At 58.3% G+C, this 23,938-nt stretch overlaps 3 protein-coding genes across 3 annotated transcripts in view; 2 read left to right on the forward strand and 1 right to left on the reverse strand.

Annotated features, from left to right (window-relative positions):
* Window positions 1-5,912, forward strand: part of VOLCADRAFT_105201 (uncharacterized protein) — a gene marked incomplete at its 5' end in the record, with an annotated part of 12,370 nt that extends 6,458 nt beyond the window's left edge. The window contains 11 exons of the mRNA XM_002951639.1: window positions 202-368; window positions 562-685; window positions 921-1,124; window positions 1,474-1,851; window positions 2,095-2,147; window positions 2,604-3,072; window positions 3,331-3,432; window positions 3,979-4,225; window positions 4,447-4,646; window positions 5,102-5,185; window positions 5,529-5,912. Of these exons, the coding sequence (XP_002951685.1) occupies window positions 202-368; window positions 562-685; window positions 921-1,124; window positions 1,474-1,851; window positions 2,095-2,147; window positions 2,604-3,072; window positions 3,331-3,432; window positions 3,979-4,225; window positions 4,447-4,646; window positions 5,102-5,185; window positions 5,529-5,735 (2,235 nt within the window). The 3' untranslated portion in view covers window positions 5,736-5,912. The remainder of the gene's footprint in view (window positions 1-201; window positions 369-561; window positions 686-920; window positions 1,125-1,473; window positions 1,852-2,094; window positions 2,148-2,603; window positions 3,073-3,330; window positions 3,433-3,978; window positions 4,226-4,446; window positions 4,647-5,101; window positions 5,186-5,528) is intronic.
* A 975-nt stretch (window positions 5,913-6,887) lies between these two features.
* VOLCADRAFT_105202 (uncharacterized protein) lies at window positions 6,888-9,303 on the reverse strand (the record flags this gene model as incomplete). The annotated part of the gene is made up of 3 exons (XM_002951734.1): window positions 8,500-9,303; window positions 7,886-8,331; window positions 6,888-7,403 (listed from the first exon to the last, which is right to left on the reverse strand). Exons 1-3 carry the CDS (start codon window positions 8,978-8,980, stop codon window positions 6,888-6,890), a joined length of 1,443 nt encoding a protein of 480 aa, XP_002951780.1. The 5' UTR covers window positions 8,981-9,303.
* A 317-nt stretch (window positions 9,304-9,620) lies between these two features.
* On the forward strand, window positions 9,621-23,524 carry VOLCADRAFT_120993 (uncharacterized protein; the record flags this gene model as incomplete). Its single annotated transcript, XM_002951640.1, has 18 exons — window positions 9,621-9,683; window positions 10,532-10,607; window positions 10,966-11,083; window positions 11,446-11,587; window positions 12,069-12,146; window positions 13,200-13,355; window positions 14,057-14,176; window positions 14,643-15,371; window positions 15,715-15,873; window positions 16,158-16,518; window positions 16,858-16,913; window positions 17,059-17,105; window positions 17,476-17,716; window positions 18,693-18,803; window positions 20,051-20,140; window positions 21,650-21,766; window positions 22,279-22,377; window positions 22,696-23,524. 18 exons carry the CDS (start codon window positions 9,621-9,623, stop codon window positions 22,801-22,803), a joined length of 2,871 nt encoding a protein of 956 aa, XP_002951686.1. The 3' UTR covers window positions 22,804-23,524.
* Window positions 23,525-23,938: the final 414 nt, after the last annotated feature.

Here is a 23,938-nt window from a genome sequence, read left to right on the forward strand (position 1 = left end):
CTGGGTGGGAGGGAGGTGGGGAAGGGTGGGAAGCCCTTAGGATGCAACCGTAGGGTGATGCGGGGGATGGAGGGCCGCTTACTAACGTGATCTAACACATTCGCCTCCGAAACCGACCGTCTATGTGTTAGTGCCGTACACCGCCGTCCGCACACTATGTTGTGCTGCGGGTGGTTCCCTGCGCGCATGGCAGGCTTGCAGGCCTGGCTGCCTCTGGATCTGCTGCGGTTTAGTGACCCGCGGGTCGCTCCCGCACTGCTGCGGGCATTCGGTCGCCAAATGGTCGCGGCGGACGACGCGGCGGCGGCGGCGCTGGCGACTCGGTTCGGGCTGTCTAGCGTTACTCTGGCCGGCAGCGTTAGCCACAGGTACGGATTGTACGGAGTGTGAGATTTTCGCGCGATCTTCCATGAACGGACTGAATGTACGGAATGCACTTCTCGGCCCAGCACATATCACACTCACGGGGTCCAGGACATTCATTCAGCTGCAGAACTTGCAAAATCGCGGATGTACGTGCACACTTCTTACGCGTGCTTCTCTACCATTGCCGCTTTAAAGGGGAATGCTGACTGGCGGCTGGGATGGCGGCGGCGGCGGCGGCGGCGCTGCGGCCCGGGGTCGTCAGCTTTGGGAGCGGTTGTGGGAGCTGAGCGAGCTCATCCGCTTGGAGGGTCGTCTGGCGGTGAGGCCGCTGCACTTCCCGTGGTTTCGGAGGGGGAGCAACGGGGGGATGGAGGAGGGGAAGCCCCGGCTCTCCCGCCTAATAATCCACGGACCCCTCCTTCCCCCGCCTGAGCCCTCTGTGCGCCATTTGTGCTCTGGGCTTTGGGTTCCAGGCGCCGTTGAGCTTCAGACCCGCTAATTGCATTGCCTGATTGGCTGATGGGGTGAAACCCGGCTGGCTGGTGTTGCTACAGGTGTTGCTGTCGCAGCAGCAGGGAGCTTTGGCGGCGGCGGAGCGGCGGCGGGGGGAAGCGGAGGCGGCGGCACTTGAGGCCGTGGCGGCGGAGGAGCAGGCCCGGGTGGGTGGTGACCCGCAGTTCGGTGTGGCAGCTAGGTGTGGGGGCGGGGAGGGGGGGGGGCCGGGTGGAGAGCAGCGAGATGAGATGGAATGCGGGCAGGTGAGCTGTTGCAGCCGGCGGAGGCCTCCTATTAGCGGTATCGGTATCGGGGCTGTGTCCATATGGGCGTTTTACCTCTGCTTACCTTTGCCGTGTGGTGTGGTGTGGTGTGGTCCTTAACGGGAGGGGAAAGGTGGGGCCCGGAAAAGGAGGGGAAGAAGGAAGGAAAGAAGGGGAGGGGAGGGGAGGGGAGAGGGGAGGTTTGGAGAAAAAGGACGGGAGGGGAAGAGCTCAGCGGGCGTGTTGATGCGTGTGTTTTGCGTGTGTGTGGCCCTTTGGCGGGGTGACCCGTGCCGGTGTTTTCGCTCGGTGTGTGAGTGTGTGTGACCATAATGATGGACAATAACAGGCCGTACAGCACCGGATTCAAAATCTGGACGAGCAACTGTCAGCGGCTCAGCAGGCGCAGCACACCGCGGCTGCCGCCGCGACGGCGGCGGAGCTTGAAGAGGCGCAGCACCGGGAGGCGCTAATGCACCACTGCGGTAGCGGCACCGCCGCCGCTAGCGGCGGAGGTGTCGTACAATCGGGTGTACGGGATGGCCTTGTGGCGGAGGTAACGGCACTACGGGCGCGTGTGGAGGAGCTGGAGGCGGCGCGGTCCGCGGCGCTGCTATCGGTGGAGGCGGCGGAGGCGGAAGAGGAGGCGGCGGAGGCGCGGGCGGCGGGCGTGTTGGCGGAGGAGGTGGCGGAGGCCAGGCTGCGAGAGCGCAGGCGGCTTGTGCAGGTCGGGTTTGCGCTCGTGTTGCCTGCTTGGCCTGACCCACCCAGCTTGATTTCCACCCCACCCCTCACTCCCCCTCACCTCACCCACCAAAACCCACCCAAACCCACAAGGGGAAAAACGGTTGGCTGGTGGTTTGGAGGTTTCGGAACCGCCATCTAAACCCATGGAAAACTAGCAATGCACGTTAACCTTTAATGGGATTGGAATTTTACGCCATTTTGCCGTACATTGCCGTGCACATAGGACCTGGAGCGCAGTCTGCAGGAGGCCAAGGAGGCGGTGGCGGCCGCCGCCCTGTGGGTCGTGGGAGACGGCTTGGGGGAGGGGGGCTGGGGGAGGTAACCGGTCTACCGCCATCATGTAAAACACCGTGCTGCTGTTAGGAGTCGTCTTCCAAGAAGTAGTAGTAGTTGTTGTTGTTGTGTCGGGCCAGGTCAGCTCAGGAAGGGTCGGGAAGGGAAGGGAAGGGTTGTGACCGTATTTTTCTTACCGAGGTGCCTCTTTTTCAGGGCACCTCCCCCGCGTTCCCACGTCCTCAACCTCGCGGGAGGCAGTCCGTCTGCCGCACCGCGATGAAGTGCGGTGAAGTCAAAAACTGTCTGTCGTTATGTCCGCGCTCTCCGCTTTCGCCACCCGGGCTGCTCTTTTCCCCCCATTGCCCAGTTTGTGTTTTTACACATATACGATACCCATCGCGCGTGTATGTATGTGTGTGTGCATGCCGTGCGCGTGTTCTTGTTGGGGGGCCCCAGACGTCGTCAGGAACTCGAGGCGAGCGCCGCCATCGCCGCGGTTCGAACCGCGGACCTGCAGGCGCAGCTACGCGGTCGCCGGGGGGCGCTGCGGGCCGAGCGCGAGTCGCTGGCGGCCGGCCGGGCAGCGCTCAAGCGTGTCGGCCAGGAGCGCGATGCTATACGGCGCGAGTACGGCAGTATGTACGCTGGCGGCGACGATGGTGGTTCTGGGGGGGAACGTGCCGCCGGCGGTGCGGCGGTGGCAGCAGCGAGCGAGGTGGCGACAAAGCGACAAGTTGACCCGGGTCAGCGAAAGCAGCAGGATAAGGATGATGATCCGGAGAGGGCGAAGGACGGCAAAGCGAAGGGGGAAGAGGAGAAGAAGGCGGAGAAAGGAGCGGAGGAGGATTGCGAGAAGGCCGCGGCGGTGCTCCGAAACCAGTTGCGGACCCTCCGTTTGGAACGTGGCCGCTTGGGGGGAAGCCATGTAGGTAGCTGGGGTGGTTGGGGACTTCCGTCATGAGCATGCCGTACCCACGCGTGTCGGCGACCGGGCGCACGCTTGGTCTCTACCAGACCTCCCTCCCCCCTCCCTCCCACCCCTCCTCTATAAACACAAACGCATACACAAAACGCATACACACACACGGTCCCCCCTGGCCTGGTACACTCTTGCCCTGGCAGCAGCTTAACTCGTTCGTGGTTCGTCATTCATCCCCCCCTCCCCCCCCCCTTCCCTCCCCAGGTATCTCCGGCGCAGCTGTTGCAATTCCAGGAGCGCGTGGCGGCAGTAGCGGTGCTGAGGGAGAGAGCCAACAGCCTCGCGACGGCGGCCGACATGCTCCAGGTACGCCAAATGCCGTACTGGCGGCTTTCTTTATACGGTAAACAGTAAGCCGTACTCCTCATGCGTCTTGGTACATGTGCGATAGCGAAGTACTGCAGTGTATGCCAGTTTTGGTCCCACCCCAACGAGGGAGCATCCGCATAGTTAGTGACCCCCTAAGGGGGTCAGGCCCTGCCGCCAGCACCACTGCCGCGGGGAGCAATTACCTGCAAAACCTGGATCCCTTCACATCGCTACTAAAACACGGGGGGGTTGCAAATATGGAGTTTGCGGCGCTATGGGGGTTTCATAACAATCGATTATGATTTATAATATAACGTTTTGTTCCGCCTGCCGCCCTCATGCCTTCCTCGCCTCGCCTCCAGGCGGCTATAGAGCAATCCGCGGACCAGGCAGGTTAAAGGGGACCAGTACGGGCGTGTTTTTGTCGGGCCGGTAACTAGCCGTACGCTGCTCAATGGCGCTAAATGTACGACATGTCGTGCACACCTCGGTCGCGGGATGAGGGACCGTCGGCACCCTAAAATCCTCTTCCCTTCTGCGCAGGTGCTCGCAGCCAACACTGCCGTATTTAATGCCGTACGGCGGCGTTTCGTATCGCTCTGCGGCCGCCTGTTGCCCTCCTTGGATCTGGATTTAACCGCGCCGTACGGCTGCGCGAGCCGTGGCGTTGTCGTACGCTTCCGGCGCCACAACCGCCCGGACCGCGACCCCGACGGCGGCGATGCTGATGGGACGGAGGCCGACGGAGGCAGTCGAGGCGGTTGGACCGAAGAGCTGGGACAGTTGTCCGGTAAGCCAGCTAACGGTCAACGACTTGAACGGTCGTTTAGTACGTTGGGTTTTATATGAGCTTCTTGCACACTGGCTGAGGACTCGGCCCCTGTTGCCTGCCGCCGCGGATACGGTATAAAACGTTCGATATGCTATTCTGTATCAAACTGTGAAGCTGTCAAATTGTCAAATAATCAAATTATCAAATCGTCGTCTGCTCTGTCGACTACACCGCTTCAGGTGGCCAGCGTACGTTGGTGTCAGTGGCCTTGCTGCTGGGCCTGGCACTGGCCCTTAGCGGCGGCGGCGGTGGCGGCAATAGTGATGGCGGCGGTGGGTTGTTCCTGTTGGACGAGGTGGATGCGGCGTTGGACGAGCACAACCAGGCGGCGGTGGCGGCGCTGCTGCGCTACCTGTCGCATCGCGGCGGTGGCTGCCAGGTGGGGGAAGCGGGAGAGAAATGGGAAGAGGGGGAGCGGACGGATATAGACGGATGCGGAGGGGGACGTTTTCCCCGACTGGGCGGGAGGAGTGGAGGAGGGGCTTTGCGACATAGGCGACACGCATCTCAGCACGTCCCAGCATATGGCCCAGGACGCAAGGCAGCTGGGGGGAATGAGGCGGCAAAGGAGGCGGCATATGTAGCAGTGATCGCGCACACGGCAAGCTTGAGCGAGTGAGTGAGTGTGTGTGTGAGAGAGAGAGAGAGAGTGTGTATGTGTATGTATGTATGTACGGCTGGTTGCCTTGGCGACGGAGAGCGGGGGATGCCGACCCTCAACAGCTGAGCTAGTGCGAACCCGAGTACTACCATAACGGGACAGCGATCCTTGCTCATATTCGCCGGTTCTGCTCATATTCATACCGGTTGGTACGACCCGTACACTCCGTACAGGTCCTGGCGGTGACCCACAACGCTGCCTTCCAGACGGCCTGCAACGGCTTCGTGCGCCTGACCCGGGGGCCGGCGGGAACTCAGGTACGGCTGCTTAGGGGTAAGGGAGGGGTAATGCGCTGGGGAGGGAACGCAGCGGTGAGACCCACGCAGTGGTGGTTCTACCAAGGGGGGAGGGGCGACAGGTCACATAACAGGGAAGGACCGGGAATTTAGTGCACATGGTGAGCGCTTACTTTCCTACTCTTACCTCCTGACTGCTTTTTAACACCCAAAAATATACGGAAAAGGACGTCGTGTTGCGAGCTATCTGCGCAGTTCTGTAGCATCATCCTTGCAACCTTGTGCGTCCGTTGTTGTATCCTGGGCTTTCTCCCCGCACCCTACATGTACATCACCACACGGCTGGTCCGGTCTGGGCCCGTAGCTGGAGATGCCAGGTGCGGCGGGCGCCATAGCGGCGCCGCACCTAGCCGCTGCTGGCCCGGGGAACGGTGCCGCCGCGGGCTGGGGTATTGGAGGTTCACGTGGGGGCGGCAGCGGCGGTGGTGATTGTGGGACGGGCGGGGCTGGCGGCGTGGCGGGTGTACCGGCGGCGAAAAAGCTTAGGACTGCAAGGCCGCGACGGGTGTGAATGTGGCGGCGTAGTGAAAGGTTGGGGTTGCGACTTGAAGAAGGTAAGGGGGAGAGGTGTATTCTCCCCTATAGTGTCCATCATTGAACGATTGGCATTAGTTGGCTTAACGGGCATTTCCCACTTTGTACGAGGTGTATAACTGAATGTTGGAGAGATGTAAAACTGTTGATGTACATTTTAAGGGCTGAGAGCCTATTCACGATAGACAATTGGCCATAATACACGGTTGCCAGTTAGGAGATTTTTCAGTTAGGATGATACCTTGCAAATCGTGACTTCGAGGGAGTCTGCACACAGTATTGTCGACAATTGTCGACAAAGAGGTAGGTCCTTTAGACGTCCTCGTTTCATGCCGGCGCTGCCATGAAACGCACGTGCGTCAAGGCACGCCGCGGGATACGAGGGCAAGCTTGCTTAGCACCGGTTTCTTTCCCAAGTACGAAATAATTTGACATAACGTACATGCCAAGCATACCACAGTACCCAAACCCGGTTTTACCTGCCGGCCAAAGCAAACACTCACGGTATTAAACTACAACACCGGAAACAATTAAGTTGCACAGTTCCGCCATACTCAACCGCGTAACCAGCTTCTGGATAAAATTTTACAGGTAGAGGGCCTAGATACAGTGCGTGCAGCACTTTTGCGGAAAACGCTGTGGCCAAACCACAGCGGTAAATTCCCACTACCCCATGATTGTTGAAGAAACATAGAATGTGCACAGTGCAATGTCCAGCAAACATCCCCAACGCAATGCTTCGCCACCGCATTTGCCCTTTAAAAAATCTCGATGCATCCGTCCCCTTTCCCCCAAGCCGCAAAATCCCTCCTTATCAGCACCCTGGTTTTTAGTTTGAACAGGACCAAGCTCACATTAAGCCCTATACCTGAACCTCCCTTGCAAACCCCACCCGTACAATTTTCATTTCTACGATTCAGGGGCAGCTGCCGTTTCTTACACGATCCTCGATGAGAAATCGGCGCATTTGGCAGTACTGCCAAATGCGGCAGTACCATTCAGATGATCATAGCTGGCAAGACAGATCAAAGAACCAATTTGTTAGTTTTGTAGTGCCGCACAAGGCCACAAGCAAAAGCCCTTTTGTAATAAGACCCCACGGATTTTCCCCTCAAAGCACATTTCCACCTCAGCGCGTGAAGCCCGGCAGCGGCGCCACCGAAGGCAGCCACTCTCCTGCCTGTGCCCGGAAAAAGTCCGTCTCCGTCGTAAACGTCGCCTTGACCTTGTTGTCATCAAACATGCGCCCCTCCATCGTCTGCTGGCAGCGTTGTGCGTCAGCGGGATTGGTGTATTTGAGATAGACACGGCAGGGCTCGCCATCCGGTACGTGCAGTGGCGGCACAGGGATCGTAATTCCCGTCAGCGTACCGAACTTGGACGCCTCCTGGTACACGTCCGTTTGAAGTTCCCGTCGCTCCTGGTCGATTCGAATCGCTCCCACGTTCATTACGTTCTCCAGCACGACTACTGTTGTAGGGCCGCCAGGGACGGGGGGCACAGCCACTGGCGTGGGGACTGCAGAGACGGGCATGGCACCGTGGATACCGGCAACAGTGGGGAGAGCGGTGGGCAGGGCTGCAGCCGGAACTGCGGCAGGGACGCCAGGAAGGGTGGCGCCACCAGTAAGCTGCTGCGCGAAGACCTGCATTAGGTGCCGCGGGAAGCACGGGTAGAGAGGGAACAGAATTAGACAGTGTTCAGTAATAATTGAGCCTGAGTTGGGTCCCAGCCAAATCAATCAATGGAGGGAGCGTGGTTAACACACGTCAGCAATACATGGAGCTACACGGACAGAAAAATCGCCAAAGAAAACTCTGCGCTTGCAGTCAATCACAACACCGTGCCTACACAAAAATCTCGATAAAACCAACTCCCATCCCCGGCAGCATCCTTCCGGATAGGAGAGGTACTATGAGGTTTGCGACTGCATAAAGTAACTCTTTGTCACCGGCCATGTCAGAGAAACATAATCACTTCGCCACGCACACGCTACTGTCGTTGTGGACCCAAGTCATTTGCCTTCCAATCTCAGAAACAACGCCTCTCACGAACCTGAAATATGCCCCGAGTCAAACACATATCCTTATCCTCTGCGCATCCTGCCAATTCTTCCCACCCACATACCTGCGCTAGTTGCATTTTCTGGGCCGCAGCGTTGAGGTGTGCCTGGCTGTCCGTGTAACCCTTGGCGCGCTCCACCGTCATGGGCTTGCCGCACAGCTCCATCTTGTGAAGCTGCGTGGCAGCAGAGGCTAGCTCAGGGGACCGCAGCTCCACGAAGCCGTACTTGCCGGACGAGTCGAGGCGCGCGGTGATGACAGGAGGGTTAACGAGGGGGTCGGGCACCATATTCGCCAGTACCGCGTTGAACAGCTCGCGAAGCATTTCCGCAGAGACTAGGCCGCGATTAAGGTTGCCGACAAAAATTTCCCTCGCGCGCCGGTCGCCCAGCATGGCCGCAGAATTCGCTTGTGCTGTAAGCAGCTGAACCTGCGCCTGGAGGGCTTGCTGGGCTTGCTGCGCCTGGAGCTGAGCTTGTAGCGCCTGTTGTGCTTGAAGGGCTTGTTGGGCTTGGAGAGCGGCAATGTTTGGAGGGATGGTCGGCGGGGCGGGGAGAGCAGGCGGACCGGGCAAGGGCAAACTGTTGTGGTGATGTTGGTGCTCAGGAAGGGGGTTAGGGGGTGGTAGCGGACCGCCAAGGCCGGGAATAGTTGGAGCTGCGGGGGGGGCGCGCTCACTACTGCGGCTGTCACGCCGGCTGCGCTCGCGAGAGCGAGATCGACGGCGGTCGCGAGAGCGGGACCGCCTAACCACGGCTGTGCGGTCGCGAGACCGAGATCGAGACCTTGCACTGCGCTCACGGCTGCTGCGCCTGCGGCGCTCGCGAGATTTAGAACGGTCCTTGTTAGCACGATCTCGCGAGCGTGAACGGTCCTTGCCGCGCCGGCGTTCCCTGGACGCGCTGCGAGATCGAGATCGTCGTTTCTCATTCTTTTCCCGAGAGCGACTGCGGCTGCTGCGGCGCTTCCTTTCGCGTGAACTGCCACGACTACGCTCTTTGGAGCTTTCAACTGCGGGCTTCGGTGGAGGCGGAGGCAAAGCCGTGACATCAGCTGAACCGTCATTCACGCTGGGAGCCGCGTCGTGGCTCTGATGCTGCTGGTCGTCATGGTGCTTGTCCACATTCTCAGCTGCTGTACCAACGTCAATGTCCGACATTATTAACTGACCAAGTGCTGACCGACTGCTTGGAGCGTTGAATCCAAGAAATGCGCTGTCTAGAACCGCTCAACGCCAAATAACCAGCGCAGCCCTCAAGAGCTGGTCTGCTTGGGAGGGTACGAAGCGTGGGACGGGACGGACAGGAAGGGTAGGGCGGGGCGGGCGGGATGGGGAGGGCGGGATGGGAAGGGGAGGGTGGGAAGGGAAGGGCGGGAGGGGAGCTCAGGCCTCGCGCCAAAAAGTAGGAGACAAATTGATTGTAGGCTATGGAAAGGCGTTGTTCAGTGAAGAAGAGATCAGTCGGCTATGTAACCGTCCAGGCCCTATCCAGCCTTCTAGCCTACTAGCATTTACTTGTGAGGGAGAACAATATAGTAACAAGTCGCGCAAAATCGATTCCAAAGGGGCGGCTCGTCAGAAACGGTCCCCTGGAGCCCGAGTAAGGCCCTTTTTACGCCCAAAGCGGGAGATAGAGCGAAAATGTCACTGCTGCAACAATGGAATGAAGTCACGAAGCTGTCCAGGTTCATTTTCGCGTGGTTCACTTTTGAGTATTGCATTAACCGATAGGAGTGTTGACAGCCAGGCTGAAGGACAGAAATATAGTGCATAGAGCCTCGTGTGCGGTCCCACAAACATGGCCATGAACAATTTAGATGACGAGCTTTCAAGCTTGAAGATAGTTACGAAAGATGACGAGGTGGGCTTCAAGTAGGCATTGCATACTGAGGTTTACCTTTGTGCCAGCCCAGAGATTTGCATGTAGACAGGCATCAGTCTGGGTGACTGCTTTGGGAACGATGGCAGCCCAGCACTTGGCACCTGGCAATGTCTTTGTTCCATCCGTTCGGCAAGGTTGGGAACTTGCAGGACAGGGCATATGCTACACGTAGATGATTAGTTGAGAATAATGTTTTCTGGCCTTAAAGGCCTCAGAAAATGATCTGCAAAGACTTAGCGCCCAACTGACCCATGGTTCACGGAAAAGGCACCCTTCCCACCCACATCACACAGTCCCCCCGCCTCCCACATGTTCCATGTCATCCCCTTCCTCCCAAACTCTTTTCCACCAATCAAACACACCTCTTCACCTCCACACCTCCCCCCTGCTTCCCCAACTCAAACCCTAAGCCTTCCACACACACACACACAAACGCACACTTCCCGGGAAGCCTCCAACCTCTACAACACAACACAAAAACAAAAGCAACAACCTCTCCACCCCCAATCATTCCCTGCTAGGCAAAAGAACGAACGAATGGATAAACGAACGAACGATTGAATAAACGACGTTGCCAAGGTGGATCTGAATAGACCACCACGGCCGTACGGTACCTCAGCCAGCCACATAAAAACACCCGACAACAAAGGGCAACACTGTTACGCTGCCACCAGCTTCACTACCTTATTCCCTCCATCTCCGCCTTGCTCGCTGTCTACTCTCCCTCGCCTATGCTTACCCCCTTATCTCCCCCTATTTGCACGCACCCCCCTCCGCCCTCCCTCTCTTCCCTCCTCCTTCCGTCGCTCTCTCACACACACCGTCAGAAGCTGGTGGGCCCTGCCCGCTGGCTACCCCGCGTGGAGCTCCGCTGCGAGGACAAGCACTGCCTGCTCCTGGGGGGTGAGAAGGAGGGGGGAGGAGGAGGGGAGGAGGAGGAGGGGAGGAGGAGGGAAGGCGGGATGAGATAGGGGGATGTGTATGTGTGTAAGGCGAGGAGTTAAGGTTTCCGCGGAGGCTTGGAAGCGACAGGAGCCGATAGCGATAGTGATTTGTTTCCTCTCTGATACCCACTCCAACATAACTCCGACCCCCCGGTGCTCTCCCCCCCCTTCGACCCGCCCCACCTTCCCGCCCTCGACCCGCCCCGGACGCCGACAGCTTATATTCTTTTCATTTCTTGCGTCGCCATCATCATCATCATCATTATCATCCCCCCTCCTCCACCTCCACCTCCCCCCCACACACACCCTCCCCTCAGGCCACCAGTCCGCCACCAACACCATAATGGTGTGGTGCACCTGCCCGCTGGGGGACACGCAACATCCGGAGGGCACTCGGCTCATGGCGCTGGATGCATGGGTGGTAGAACATTGCAAGTAAGGGAGGGCCCGGCCCCCACCCGGGGGAGGGGGGGGGGGCCTGAGGAGGGAACACCCCCTGCTGCAGGTTACCTTTCGAACTTACAGGTTTCGATGTGACTACTGGTTGTGGTCGTTGGTAACAACGGGGGGTAACGGTATGGCGGTTGGTGCAAACGGAAAAGAACAACTGCCGGTGTTGGGGAGGGGAGGGGAGGGGAGGGGCCGCGATTTGGGTGGTCGGGAGGGTTTTGCGGAAGGGTTGAGACATACATGCATACATGCATACAGACAGACAGACAGACAGACAGACAGACAAATATATAAACAGATATACGCGCGAACATATGATTGTTTACGGGCCAACGTAACATTGTCAGGGGTGAGAACCTGGACGACTACAATGACGAGGATGATGAGGATGAGGACGAGAAGGAAGATGAATCGTCGGCCCGAGTGGACGAGCTGTGTATGGAGCAGGCACTAGTGGTGCGAGCTGGGCCCAACGTGTTGCCTAAACAGGTAGCGCCCCGGGGGGGAGTGGGACGTGGGGATGGGGTCGGGTGGGGTTTCGGAGCCCGGGAACTGGAGGGGGAAAGGGGGTCGCAAACAGGACAGGCAGTTTGGGGGACGTGGGATGGTGTGAGGTGGTGGAGTGGATGGGCCCACGGCTACCCCGCGGATTTCCAAACGGCACATGCGGATAGGGTATGGACCCACATCGCCATCCCTCCAGCCTAGTAACCCTTTTGCCTTATCGCAACACCAGCAGCACCACCAGCAGCACCACTCTGCTGGGTATCCCCCTGAAAGCTCTCACTCACTCACGCACACGTACACACACTCGCGCCCGCACACACACATTCTCCCCGCACCCAACCATTTTCTCCCCCCCCCCTCTCTCTCTCTCCCTCTCCCACTCTCTTCCCCTTTCCCCTCGCTCCTCCCTCCCTTTCTCCGCGGGGTGGTTATGTTGGTTATGTTGGCGGTTGTGCCCCCCCAGATGCCCCTCCGTCAGCTGCTCAGCAGCACGCTGGTGGCGCAGGGGGGTAACAAGGAGCTCAAGGGGGCCACGTTCTGGGTAAGGGGGCGTGTGTGTGTTTTGTGTGTGCGTGTGTCTCATGGAGAGGGGGGAGGCCTGGGCGGGCGGAGTCGGGTTACATAATTGGGGGAGGGGGGGAAATGACTGGGTGGGTGGGTGGGTAGGTGGGGCGTTCAAGGCGACCTTGGATATGGGGATATGATTCTAGCGGGGGCTCTCTCTCTCTCATCTGTTTTATCTATTGGGCGGGGAAGGGGGGAAGGGGAGGGGGCTTTACGTGGGTCAGGATCCTTCAGTTTTGTTAATAAAATTCGATGGTTCGGGATATGTTGATTGTTTAGTTTCGACTGCATTCCTCCTCCCCGGCTTTGTGACCTGTCCTGTCTAGTGCCTCGTGGCCACCTGTGTAAGTGTTTCGTCGCGATGTGTCCGGGGCACCACAACCACCTGTCGGTGAGACGCTATCTCACTGCTTTAGGGGATGGGATGATATCCCCTAAAGAGGGAGAACAGAGGGGGATAGAGGATAAACTTTGGTTCATTATCCCCTTCGCCTCCCCCTTCGTCTTCCCGAAGGGCCTATAGCAGACACGGCTAAGAGTCATTGGCCGTTACACGTGCTCGGGAGGTCCGCGACCTGCCTGGGGGCGTAAACGTCTGAGGTACTGTTACCGGTAATCTGAGGTACTGTTACCGGTAAACAACAGAGCCTTTTAAAGGCTTGGGTAGCCTATCCTGATGGACGAGCTGGCAGTACTTTAGGACCTGCCAGCCGTTGCTCACAACACCCTCACGGGCGGTCTTCCATATGCCACAACCGCCACTCACAGCAGTCTGACGGGCTGCCTTAAACAGGCCACAACCATTACCTAAACAGGCCACGGTGCGACACGGCATCCCTTCGCATCAACACCACCACAACCACCACCACCACAACCACCACAACCACCTCCAGACAGCGAATCCGGCAATCCCTCCTCCACCCCACACACAAACACACACACCCCACAACCACACCGCCACACTACCACCGCAGCCACAACCACCGAACTGCTCCAGGGGGTGGCGCCCGCGTGTCGTCATATCCCGCAGGTGTATTGGTACGACCAGCCCATCCCCACTAAAAACTCCTCCGCGTACGGCGGTCTGGGTCGTACTTGGGCTCCGGGACCACTTTCCCGTAACGATCTAGGTGTTTGGTACCGGGCCAGGATTATCAAGTGCGAGACGTCCACCGGGGTTGTCAAGGTGGGGAAGGAGAATTGTGTGTGTATGTATGTATGTATGTATGTATGTATGTATGTAAGGGGACGAGAGGGTGCTGTGGTATGTATGTATGTATGTGAGGGTTATTATCGAGGGGATGGGTGATCATATTCTGGCTTAAGAGGCCGATCTCAGGAAAGGGTGTCAGTGTACGACACCGTAAACTGCTATTTGGAGCACCTGTCCAAAGCGATGACGCAACTGCGCGCGAACCGTACGGACATTACCTGTGCCGTATCGTGTACCCGTAGCCGCCCTCCGCGTGTTGTTCGCCGTGTTTGGGGGGAGGGTGGGCTTGAGGGCTGGGAGGTGGTGGCGGTAACTTTGTTTCCTGGAAAATGGAGTCTTAGCGAACAAGATCTGACACACACGATTATAGATACACATACACACACAGCGTGTCGCCATCCCCCTCGCCCCCCTCCCCCTCCGCTGCAGCTTCGAACGCCGGCAGTCGCCGTCTTCTTCCTTTGCCTCCACACCCCCACACTCCCCGGCAACTTCTAATGCTTAAGTGTATATATATGTCTGGTATCTGCTTCACTCATCCGTGGTTTGCCGTACCCCCACCTCCCCTCCCACCACCACGGCCACCACCCACCCCGGCTTGACAACCCCCGGGGGCAAACCCCCTCTGCTGGCCACCGCTTCCGTCCGACAAACCTTATAAAACCCCTCCCCAGATCAAGTACGACGTTGACAATAGCGAGGACACAATGTACTTGTTGGTGGCGTTCGTACACTTCGGTGCGACGCCACCTGCCCGGGGCTCCCGACCTGCCGTACTGCCGTACATGGATCTGGTGGGGCCCTTTTTGGTGTTGTTGTGGTTGAGGTTCAAAAGTGATGAGCGTGTGTGTATGTGTGTATGTATGTGCTCGATGGTGGTTGTGGTGGTTGTGAGCTTGTCGTAGTGGGAGGGGTTGGGAGGAGGGAGGGCACGGATGTGAGTGAAGATGAGGGTGGGGGGGGTGGGGGGGAAGGCAGGGCCCGGGTGTGGGGTTCAGCTCGCCAGGGCGCAATGGGGGGACACGTGCACCCTGGGAGGGGACTGGGTGGGGAGATGTGTGTGTGTATATTGCGTGTGTACGTGTGTATGTGTATATGTGTGTATGTGTGTGTACTGGCTAGGGGAGATGTTCCCCGAACCCCACGCACCCAACCCGGGTGTTGGGCAAAAGGAGTTGCCTCGGCGTGCCACGTCCTAAGTGTACGGCGTTTTCCGTGCATACGGCATGATTCGTACGTATTGTGCCAACTAACACGCAGGTGAAAGACCTGGGCCTCCCCAAGTCCGCCACCTCGGGCGGCGGCGGAATGGGCAAGGGCTGCGGCGGGAGGGGCAGTGGTGGCGGTGCTGCCGCTGACCCGCCCAAAAAGCCCTCTGCCGCTGCCGCTGCCGCCAAGCCCTCTCCAGATGCCGCCGCCTCTCCCGTCAAGTCAAAGCCGGCTGGAAATCAGCCCAAGGCGCAGGGCCGTACGGCAACGGCCGCCGTGCCGCCGGCGGTCACTGGCACGGCAGCGGTGCCGCCGCCTGCGTCCGCAGGTTTGGGGGTGCCGCCACCGCCGCCACCGGCGACCGCCGCCGCTGCCGCTGCGGCCGAGCCCGCCGACAAGACCAAATGCCCCGCGCTCAAAATCAGACAGCTGGCGAGTGTCAACCCTAAGGGCTCCTTCTCGACCCCCAAGGCGGCCCCGAAACCGCCGCCGTTGCAGACGCTCGCCGCTGCCAAATTGCCGACGGCGGCGGCAACGGCAGCGGCGGCGCCTCGGGGAGACCCCCAGCCTCCGCAAAGCAAAAAGGCCAAGTTGCATCACCATCAGCAACATCAACAACAGCCGCCAGGCAGTAGCAGTTGCCCAGTGCCGAAGGCGGCGGCGGTGGCGGCGGCGGCGGCGGCGGCTCCGCTGCTGCCAGCGGTTCCCTGTCCCGCAGGGTTGCGGCCCGCAGCCCCTGCGCGGGGGCCCCGTCACGAGTTCGACATGGTGCCGCTGGCGGTACGTGGCGGCGGCGGGGGGGGAGTAGGGGCGCTGGGTAGGGGGGAGCTGAGCCGGTGCTTTGCCTGGGGTTTTAGGGTTTTTAGGGTTTTTTACAACTTTACAACCTTAAGGTGAATATTGGTTAAGGTTGAAATCTAATCCTCCTGTGCTCTGATCTGAGTGTGCTCCTCCAACCCCAGGGATCGGGGAGGGGGAGGGGTTTCATGCCGCATTCCGCACGTCCGCCGTACCCCACCTTCATCCTGTACGTCATCTGGATCGGCCAACTGTCGTCAACCACTGCCAACCGCCGTGAACTGCCTCCAACTGTCTCTCGCTCCGGCCCCCTCTGCCCCGACAGTCCTTAGATCCCCAGCCCAAGGGCTCCAGGGGGGAGGTCAGCGGCGGCAGCTGGCCCCCTCCCCCCCTCAGCACCGCCGCCTGGTCCGAGTACGAGGGCAGGGTGCGGCGGAGCGGCAGGTCGGGACTCGTGGGGCTGCTGTGCGGGAGACAAGAGCAGGTGCGTGTGTGTGTGTGCGTGTGCGTATGTGTGTCTGTCTGTGTATCGGTGTGGGAGGTGGTCGTAATGGGATGAAATTTCTTTTCTTTTTTCTCCCCCAACGAACCCGCCCACTCCCCTTCAGCCGCTTTACTCCATCCCATCTTTTCTCCCCCCCCTTTGTTTGACCCCTCCCCTTCCATCTCCATGCAACTTTGCCCCCCACCCCCCCCAACCCCCCAACCCCAACCCCCCAACCCCCCCCCAACCCCCCCCCCCACACACACACAACCACCCTCCGTCAGATTCCCATACCTGTCTTCAACGAAGTCGACCAGGCGCCGCCGCCCCTGCTCGGGGAGTACCTTTCCGTGGCGGCCTTCGAAAGCCGGCTGGCGGCGGACCTGGCGGCGGCGCGGCGGCAGCAGCCGGCAGTAGCTGCGGCGCTACAGGAGCTACAGGTGCTGGCGGACGCAGCGCAGCCGCGCTGGGGACAGGAGTGCGGCCTTGGTTATCACGACGCTGTACGGCAGCGGGAGTTGCTGGACGAGCAGCGGAAGGTGGAGCGGAGCGGCGGTGGCGGTGGCGGCGGAGTGTTGGTGACGGCTGAGGCCATGAGCTACGGGGCCGACGGGAGGCTGCTGTCTACCCGGCCTCTGGGTAGGGGTGGGGGAGGGGTGCACGGCCCCTGGATGAGAGATGGGGGGGTGTACGGCAGTTGGTTTGGGGCCAGAGCGGGGAGGAGAGGAGAGTCTTGTTGCTTGTGGTAGTGGTAGTGCTGCTGTCCGCCTGCCTGCCCCTATCTGGAGTTGTGTGCTCCCCTGCCCGCCGTGGTGTGCTTGCTGAGGATACTGCATGGCTTTGTTTCGTAACGCCTGGCTGCTACTGCTATTGCTGCGGCTCTGCGGCTACTACTACTGCTGTTGCTAATGTTGCTACTGCCGCTGCTACTGCTACTGCTGCTGTCAATTACTCACTGCCAACTGCTAACGGCCATTGCCGCAGGCATCCACGAATGCGGTCCCTCTTGCAGCCGCCCGGGTTGCAGGGCGAACATGCAGGTGAGGGGGCCGGGGGCGGGGGGGGCCGGGGGCGGGGGAAACCGGGGGAAGGAGGAGAGGAGTTGGGTCTGGGTGGGGGAGCACATCCCGATAACCATGGAGAGAGACCTTCCCTCCCCTCCCTCCCCCCCCCCCCGCGGGGGAGGTCCAGGACAAGGAAATGTCGTACGGCGCCCCCGGCAGCTCCAAGCGGTGCGCGAGGTAGCGGCACTGGGGCCGTTGGGACCATCCCGACGTTTACGGAACGCACCCTCCCCTCACTCCCCCCCCCCACACACATGCACTTGTGACCATTGTGAATTGAATATTAGCCCCGCCAATAAAACTGGCGGGATGGCGTCCCTTCTCCCTCCCCTCAACATCTCGGCCACCAGTGGTCCTCCGACCTCCGTCCCCCTCTGCTTCCACCTGAAACCTCACACGTGATACCGTAACCTTATGTACAAAAAATATTTTTTTAATCTGTCGTACACGTTCCGTACCTATGCCGTACGTGGCGTTTTTGCGGGGATCGGCGGCAGCTTTCCCTCGGTGTACGCCGTCCCCTTGAGGTGTTTCGAAGCCGCAACCGATCTAACGGTGATAACGGTAATAACGGCTGCGGGCGGTGGTCCCTCCGTTGCTCCGAGCCCTTGGAGCCCGGGGACTTCGTTGCCCCACTGCTGGGTCGAGTGGTGGCTGCACAGCAGCTGATGGACGAGCTGCTGTTGGGTTCCGGAGCAGCTGTCCGGGCCTCAGAGGAGCGGCGGCTGCCTGACCCCCCCGAGGTGCTGCTGCTGAACCACTTCTTTGGGCTGTGGGAGGTGGGTGGTTTCGGTCGGGCTGGGTGATGGTTGACGGGTTGGGTTTGTGGGCGTGTGTGTTTGTGGGTTTTGAGCAGCGTGCGTGTGTGTGTGTGTGTGTAGTTGTTTGTGTTTTAGAACATCTCAACTCAAACAGATGTTTGTAAAAAGAGACCTGTTTTCAGAATCGTACTTAGTCTTAGGCTCATGACTTCGGGAGAAGCATTATTCTATACCAAACCAAACTGCAAATAAGAGGTCACATCAGATATTTAAGCCCCAAGGGTGTTTGTGACTCCTGCCCGTGATTTCATGCCCTCCCCCTGTGCTGTGTGGCCTGCGTTCAAACGTTCGTCTAGAGCAGCTTCTGTGCGCCCTGGCGTCCGTGGCAAAAGCAAAAAGGAGGAAGACAAAACCCAAGCAGGCATGCAGGCAGGCAGGGGAAGGCCTCAACCCGGGCGGGCCTCCCGTCCGCATCCAACTCCCACCACTTCCCCTCCCCTCCCTCACCGCCTGGCACCCCCTCCCGACCTGCGGGCGGGGGGGGAGAGGGAAGAGCAGTTCATGTGTTACTGCCGCTGCCGCTGCCGCTACCCCCGATCTCAACCTTCCCCCCTTTCCCACCCCCCTCCTGCCCCTCCCTGCTCATCAAAACCCTAAAACACCCAAACCGACACGCTCATCGCCAACCACGGAAAAGGCGGTATTCACTCGGGGGCTGATCTGGTGCGATCAACACATGAGGCTGTGGCAGCTGCCGCCCAACCCCCTCTCCTGCGCGCTACGTAACGCCAGCTGTAGCAACAGCGATGACACTGCTACAGCCGCCGCCGGATCCGACCCAGCTCGTCCCGCCGTACGGCGCCTCGCCTGCATGCTCGCGCTGGATACGCGCAATGTTGGCAACGTTGCGCGGTTTGTACGGCAATGGACGCAGCCGACAGCGGCGGCGTCAGCAGCGGTGTCGCCGTCGGCGGGTCCGTCGTTGGTCGCGCAGCCGGTGCTGGCGGGCGGCTGTCGTAGTCCGTTGTTGTACTACGTGGGGTTGTTTGCAGCCCGGCGGGTGGAGGCTGGGGAGGAGCTCACATGCGACTTTTCGGCGATGGCGGTGGGGGGTAGGGGACCCGGGGGTTTAGAGGGCCCTGCACGGTGACCGCACGTGTGTGTGTGTATGTATGTATGAGTGTGTGGGGAGAGCCAGGGGGTTGCAGCTGCGGATGTGTCGTGCATTAAGGGGACGACGACGATGATGGTGATGGTGATGATGATGATGATGATGATGATGGTGGTGATGAGGACGAGGAGGTGATTGGGGGTTTGGGGGGAAAGTGTTTTTCGGATCCTTTCCTGATCCCGGGGTTTGCCTTGACTGTTGGTTGACTCCGCCGACTCAGGGAGCCCCAATCGCGTTTATCCAGGGTTTACTTGGGAGGAGAGGTCAGGAGATACTGGGGGTAGCATTTAGCTCTAAATGCCTTACCTTTTTTTGCAGTTTGTGTGGCTGGCTGGCTGGCTGGCTGGCTGGCTGGCTGGCTGGCTGGCTGGCTGGCTGGCTGGCTGGCTTAGACAGGAACGAACGGACCGACCGGAACCAAGGATGAGGCGAGAGCCGCAGAAAAATACTGCGTTATGCGAATAATCGGGTACGAATGATGGGGTACGATTGATCAGGTACGAATGATGTGTTAATGATAACGGGGCTGGACATTCAGGCATGGGTGGAAAGGCCACCGTTGCTGCTGCTGCTGCTGTTGTGGCAAAAAGCTGTAGCAGCTGCGACTTAATAACCGGTCAGCCGGATGTGGCATCTTGTACAGGCAGCAGGTACAGCATGCCTTGGGGCGTTCGCGGGGCTTAAACGTGCTGAAATGTGCCCTTGTTTCGTCAGCCAGGCAAAGACAAAGGCTGAGACAATCAAGTCTGGAATACATTGACGATAACTTCAGATGTACGTCTAGTTATGCCGCAGAAAGATACAGCCTGCAAAAAAAACAGCCTTGGGCAGGTGTATTCATAAAAAGTCCAACAATAAAAAGCTACTTCGAGGAGCGCATGTCGGAAAAGCCGCTGCTGCTGCTGCTGCTGCGGAGGAGGAGGAGGAGGAGGGAGCCACGAGGGAGCTCTGCAGCGCCTGCCTAGCGGGTATATCTGCGTGCGCCATGTGCCTGCAGGAGACCCCGCCCTTTGCCATTGAGCTGCATCAGCCAGCAGATCGGCCAGGCGCGGCCATTAGAGTCGCAGACACACCTGATCTAACTGAGGATAGAGTTGCACCCAGATGTGTGTAGTGTGTGTGTGTGTGTGCTGGATGAAGTTGTCGGCGTGGTGAACACCTCCACTCACCCCAAACACCAGCATGTAAGAAGGGTTCGGTTCCCATGGCATCTTGTTGAGTACTCTTGGCCTCTGGTGATACACAAGACCCGTGAACTGGGCGACATGCAGGTGCGGGTGGTGAGGGTCGACAGCAGCAGCAGCAGCAGCAGTGCAAAGCTCTGGGCCAGAGCACTGGGTGTTTTTTCAGCTGCAGACTGCCACCGTGACGTTGAGGACAACGGCATTGGACAGGTTGGGTAGGCGGCAACAACTCCATGAACAGCAGAGATTGTGGCTGTGAAGCTGCTGTGTGCTTTCAGAAAGTGCCTCGCTGCCATGTGGGTCACCTGCCGAGATGTTTGTGTTGTTATGGCCCCGCAGTTCAGGAATGGGGGCCGGTTGCGTGTGGGTTCCATTTAAGGGTCAATTCTGATCGTATGCTGGATTGCCCTGCCCATGGGACGGGGGGTGAGTTAAACTATCCATCTGGTCCACATTTTAGTTATGTTTCCAAGCGAGTGCCGACGACTTAACTGGCATCATTGTCAGTTTGGTAGTCCAACCAGTGCTCCGTGATGCCATGTGTTCGGGTGAGGTGACGCGCCTCACAAGTGTGCCCACCACCGGGTGAATTCATGTTGACGTCTACGTCAGCCTGCCGTGCGTTAGTTATGCGTCTGGCCGCCACGGTGGCGCGGGATAAGGACGCTGCGCTTTGTAGCAAATGGGCATATGCACGGTGTGCAGGTTTGTTTGGCATCATATGTTCCTGGGCTTAACACGGTTGTTGGAGGCGTGTGCACGGCTTCAACCCATCAGCGCGCCATGGGTATAGTTTCGCGTTAAGTTTCTTCCAGCGGTACAACGGACTTTTCCTGTTTCAAAAGTCACATTTTAGAGCCTGGAGCCATGCTTCTATGTCCTCTCCTCTGTACTTTGTGGTTAAGCATTTTTCATACGGTGGTAAAACGTTGACGAACAGCAACCGGTCCAGGTGCAAATTAAAACAACGAATACGTCTATTGAGGCCCCCAAATGTATCAAGTTATTTAACCAGCTTAGTGTCGCTCCGATACAATCTTGTGTTACTAGCCAACCAAGGATTGGCCAGCCATTCGTGACTCCTGCCATTAAGCTGTTGTTCGTATACATAAAAGGGCTATATCTATGCCATAGTCCGTTAGATGGACCATTTCTGGATTCATGTACCGGTACTCATAGGTAAGGGGGGGCAGGGCATGTTTTCGCACTGCGGTACGGCATGATGGCCGTCTGACTGAAGCGGTTGGTGGATTTGCCCGAGGCCAGAAGGCCCACAAGACATGCTAATAGTTCACTGCTTTCAGCATTTTAACGATATTGATTTTGTTATTGCTTACGTCTGGTGGCGTATAGGACTGCCCATCTATACAGGCAAGGAAACTTTGAGATGGCAGAGACAATAGTTGCGCCTGAGCTTCCGCGAGTAAAGCCAGCAGAGGTAGCTGAGCGATTAAAGGCTCATGAGATTGTGGTTGTGGATGTTCGGGATGCCAAGGTACGCGCAGCAAAGCCGAGCCGTAGCTCAGTCGTATTGGTTCAGAGGCCAACGGGTTTTCCCACATAGTATCTGATACATCGCAACATTGTGACTAGCAGGAGGTGGCTGAAGGACGTATTAAGGGTTCTTTGAACGTGCCATCGTCGGTCTTTAAGTCCGATGATACCACTGCGCTGGACGAAATCATTAAAGGCCAGCTGAACGGCGCAAAGGAGGTAGGCTGGCATTACGGCAATATCAGGAAAGGGACTTCCTCTAAATCCGGGGCGCTTTTTCATACTTTGCAACATGGCGAAACGCCGTAGCCTTTACTAAGGCCACCCGCTTGGCCTCTCAGGTGTCTAGAACACAGTTGCATAGGCAGTGTTCTGTTGATATTCGGTCACAACCGGGCGGCTGTTTGCCGGGCTGGGCGCGCGTACTGCAGGAAATGGTTACAAGACAACCCGGGTCTCGCCCACCCGGATGCGCCCTAATGCACATCCTGAGCATGTACCACAAAACTATCCCTTTCAGTCCCTTGCACATCCCTTTTAGTTGGAAATCCTCAGTCGCGAGCTGCACACTTTAGGTTCAGGTTTCAAGCCAGCTTATTCATAATTCCTCTCTACGCTTCCAGCCGCTGTGCTTATTCATTACCGCCTAAAGTTCCAGTACGGCGACGGCGCCATGCTCATATCAATCTGTGCATGGTTTTCCAATTCTTAACTCTCACTCTGCATCTCAGGTGGTGGTTCACTGTCACTTCAGCAAGGTCCGGGGACCCACATGCGCCCAGGCGCTTAGCAAGCAGCTGAAGGCGCTGGGGTTGGAGGCTGGAACTGAGGTGCGCACGGCCTCTGCTCGTATAAGGGCCTAAGGTGCCTAAGGTTCAATCGATGCGCGGCGATCTAGGTCGCTTGTTGGCGCATTTGCGCTTGTTTCAGCTCGTTTAAGATCTTCCCTAAGACGATACGCACATATGGTTCACACTTACTGCGCAGATAGGCCATGGATCATCTGACTCATCGCAAAAACACGAACGATAAAAAAATAAAGACGCCTGAAATTGGGCTCTTTACCAACCCACATCTTCCGCCTCACCGCCAGCCAACGCGCTCTCATGCGCGCTGCACAACCCTGCAAAATCGACGTCTGCATACAGGTCAAGGTGCTTGAAGGCGGCGTTGCCGCCTTCATGGAGCAGTTCAAGGAGGACCCATCGGTGGTCGAGCTTCCAGATGGTGGCTGGAACCCCGCTCAGAAGCACTAGAGGACGAGTGGTTGAGTGCTCACCGGATCTCCGCGTGGAACACCGGGGCAGGGCAGGGCAGGGCGCACGACAGTGCATGGCCGGGCAGCGCAGACTCCCACAGCCTAGGATGGCAAGTGCTCTAAAGGCATATGTGGCTTCCCGCTGTCAGGGCAGACGCCTTGGTCCTGGTCCTGGCTTGGCGTGTTAAGAAACGACTCGAGACCGTCTGACGCGGACTCATGCTGCTCGGGGCCAGTGGTGCCGCGCATGTGATGTGCCTAGAGGCCAGGAGAGGAGAGAGCAACAGCGAGAGAAGGTATTGCGCTTAGCAAGTATGGGCATGTATGATGTTTGCTGGCATGCCCGGCATGCACATGCGCACACGCATGTGCGCATGCCGGGGGCACACGCATGTGCGCATGGCTTCGGATGCATCCAGCGTTGCGAATGTGGCTGATGATACTGACCTCTGCCGCCGAAATGCTGTTCATGAAAATCGCACCGAAGTGTGGAGTCCGTGGAAGTGATCCGTCTTCAACGCTCTTACGCTCTTAGATTTGAGTCGTCTAATCCATGACCCTTGGACGTCCTCTGGAAAAGGGTATTTGTTTCTCTTGCGGGGAAGTGATGTGGCTGCCCAGAGGAATGAGGGTTTGACATGATGGTGATGATGATGGTGATGATGGCTGGAATTTGTTTTCCGTTTTGAAATTTCTGACATGTAATATGATTACGCGCGCAGGGAATGTTCTAGGGCACAGTGGAGCGAGTATATTTCACTTTGTACGTAGAAGCCCGAACTCGCGTAAAAACGAGTAATGAACACAACTGTGCATACCCTTCGTCTTGTCACACTCTCGCACACATGCCATTGGACATGAATTCACACCTCTGACCGAGAGCCGCTATTTTCACCACCCCAGACATCGCTTCCGAGCAGCCAATGATGCAGAGCAGTCGCCACCTCTTTTCCTTCATAGCATCTCTTCCGGGATCGGAAAAACGCTTCGCGCCCTCGCCTCAATCACAACTTAAATTCGATTAAAGAATTGCTCGTTCATAGCAGACAGCTTTTGTACAGCTGCACTGTTAGCATAAAACAAGTACACAACCACAACAAGAAGCCGGCGGTCGTATCGGATGCGACTGCGAC

This window comes from Volvox carteri (genome assembly GCF_000143455.1).
Source record: "Volvox carteri f. nagariensis unplaced genomic scaffold VOLCAscaffold_25, whole genome shotgun sequence".
Lineage (NCBI taxonomy): Eukaryota > Viridiplantae > Chlorophyta > Chlorophyceae > Chlamydomonadales > Volvocaceae > Volvox > Volvox carteri.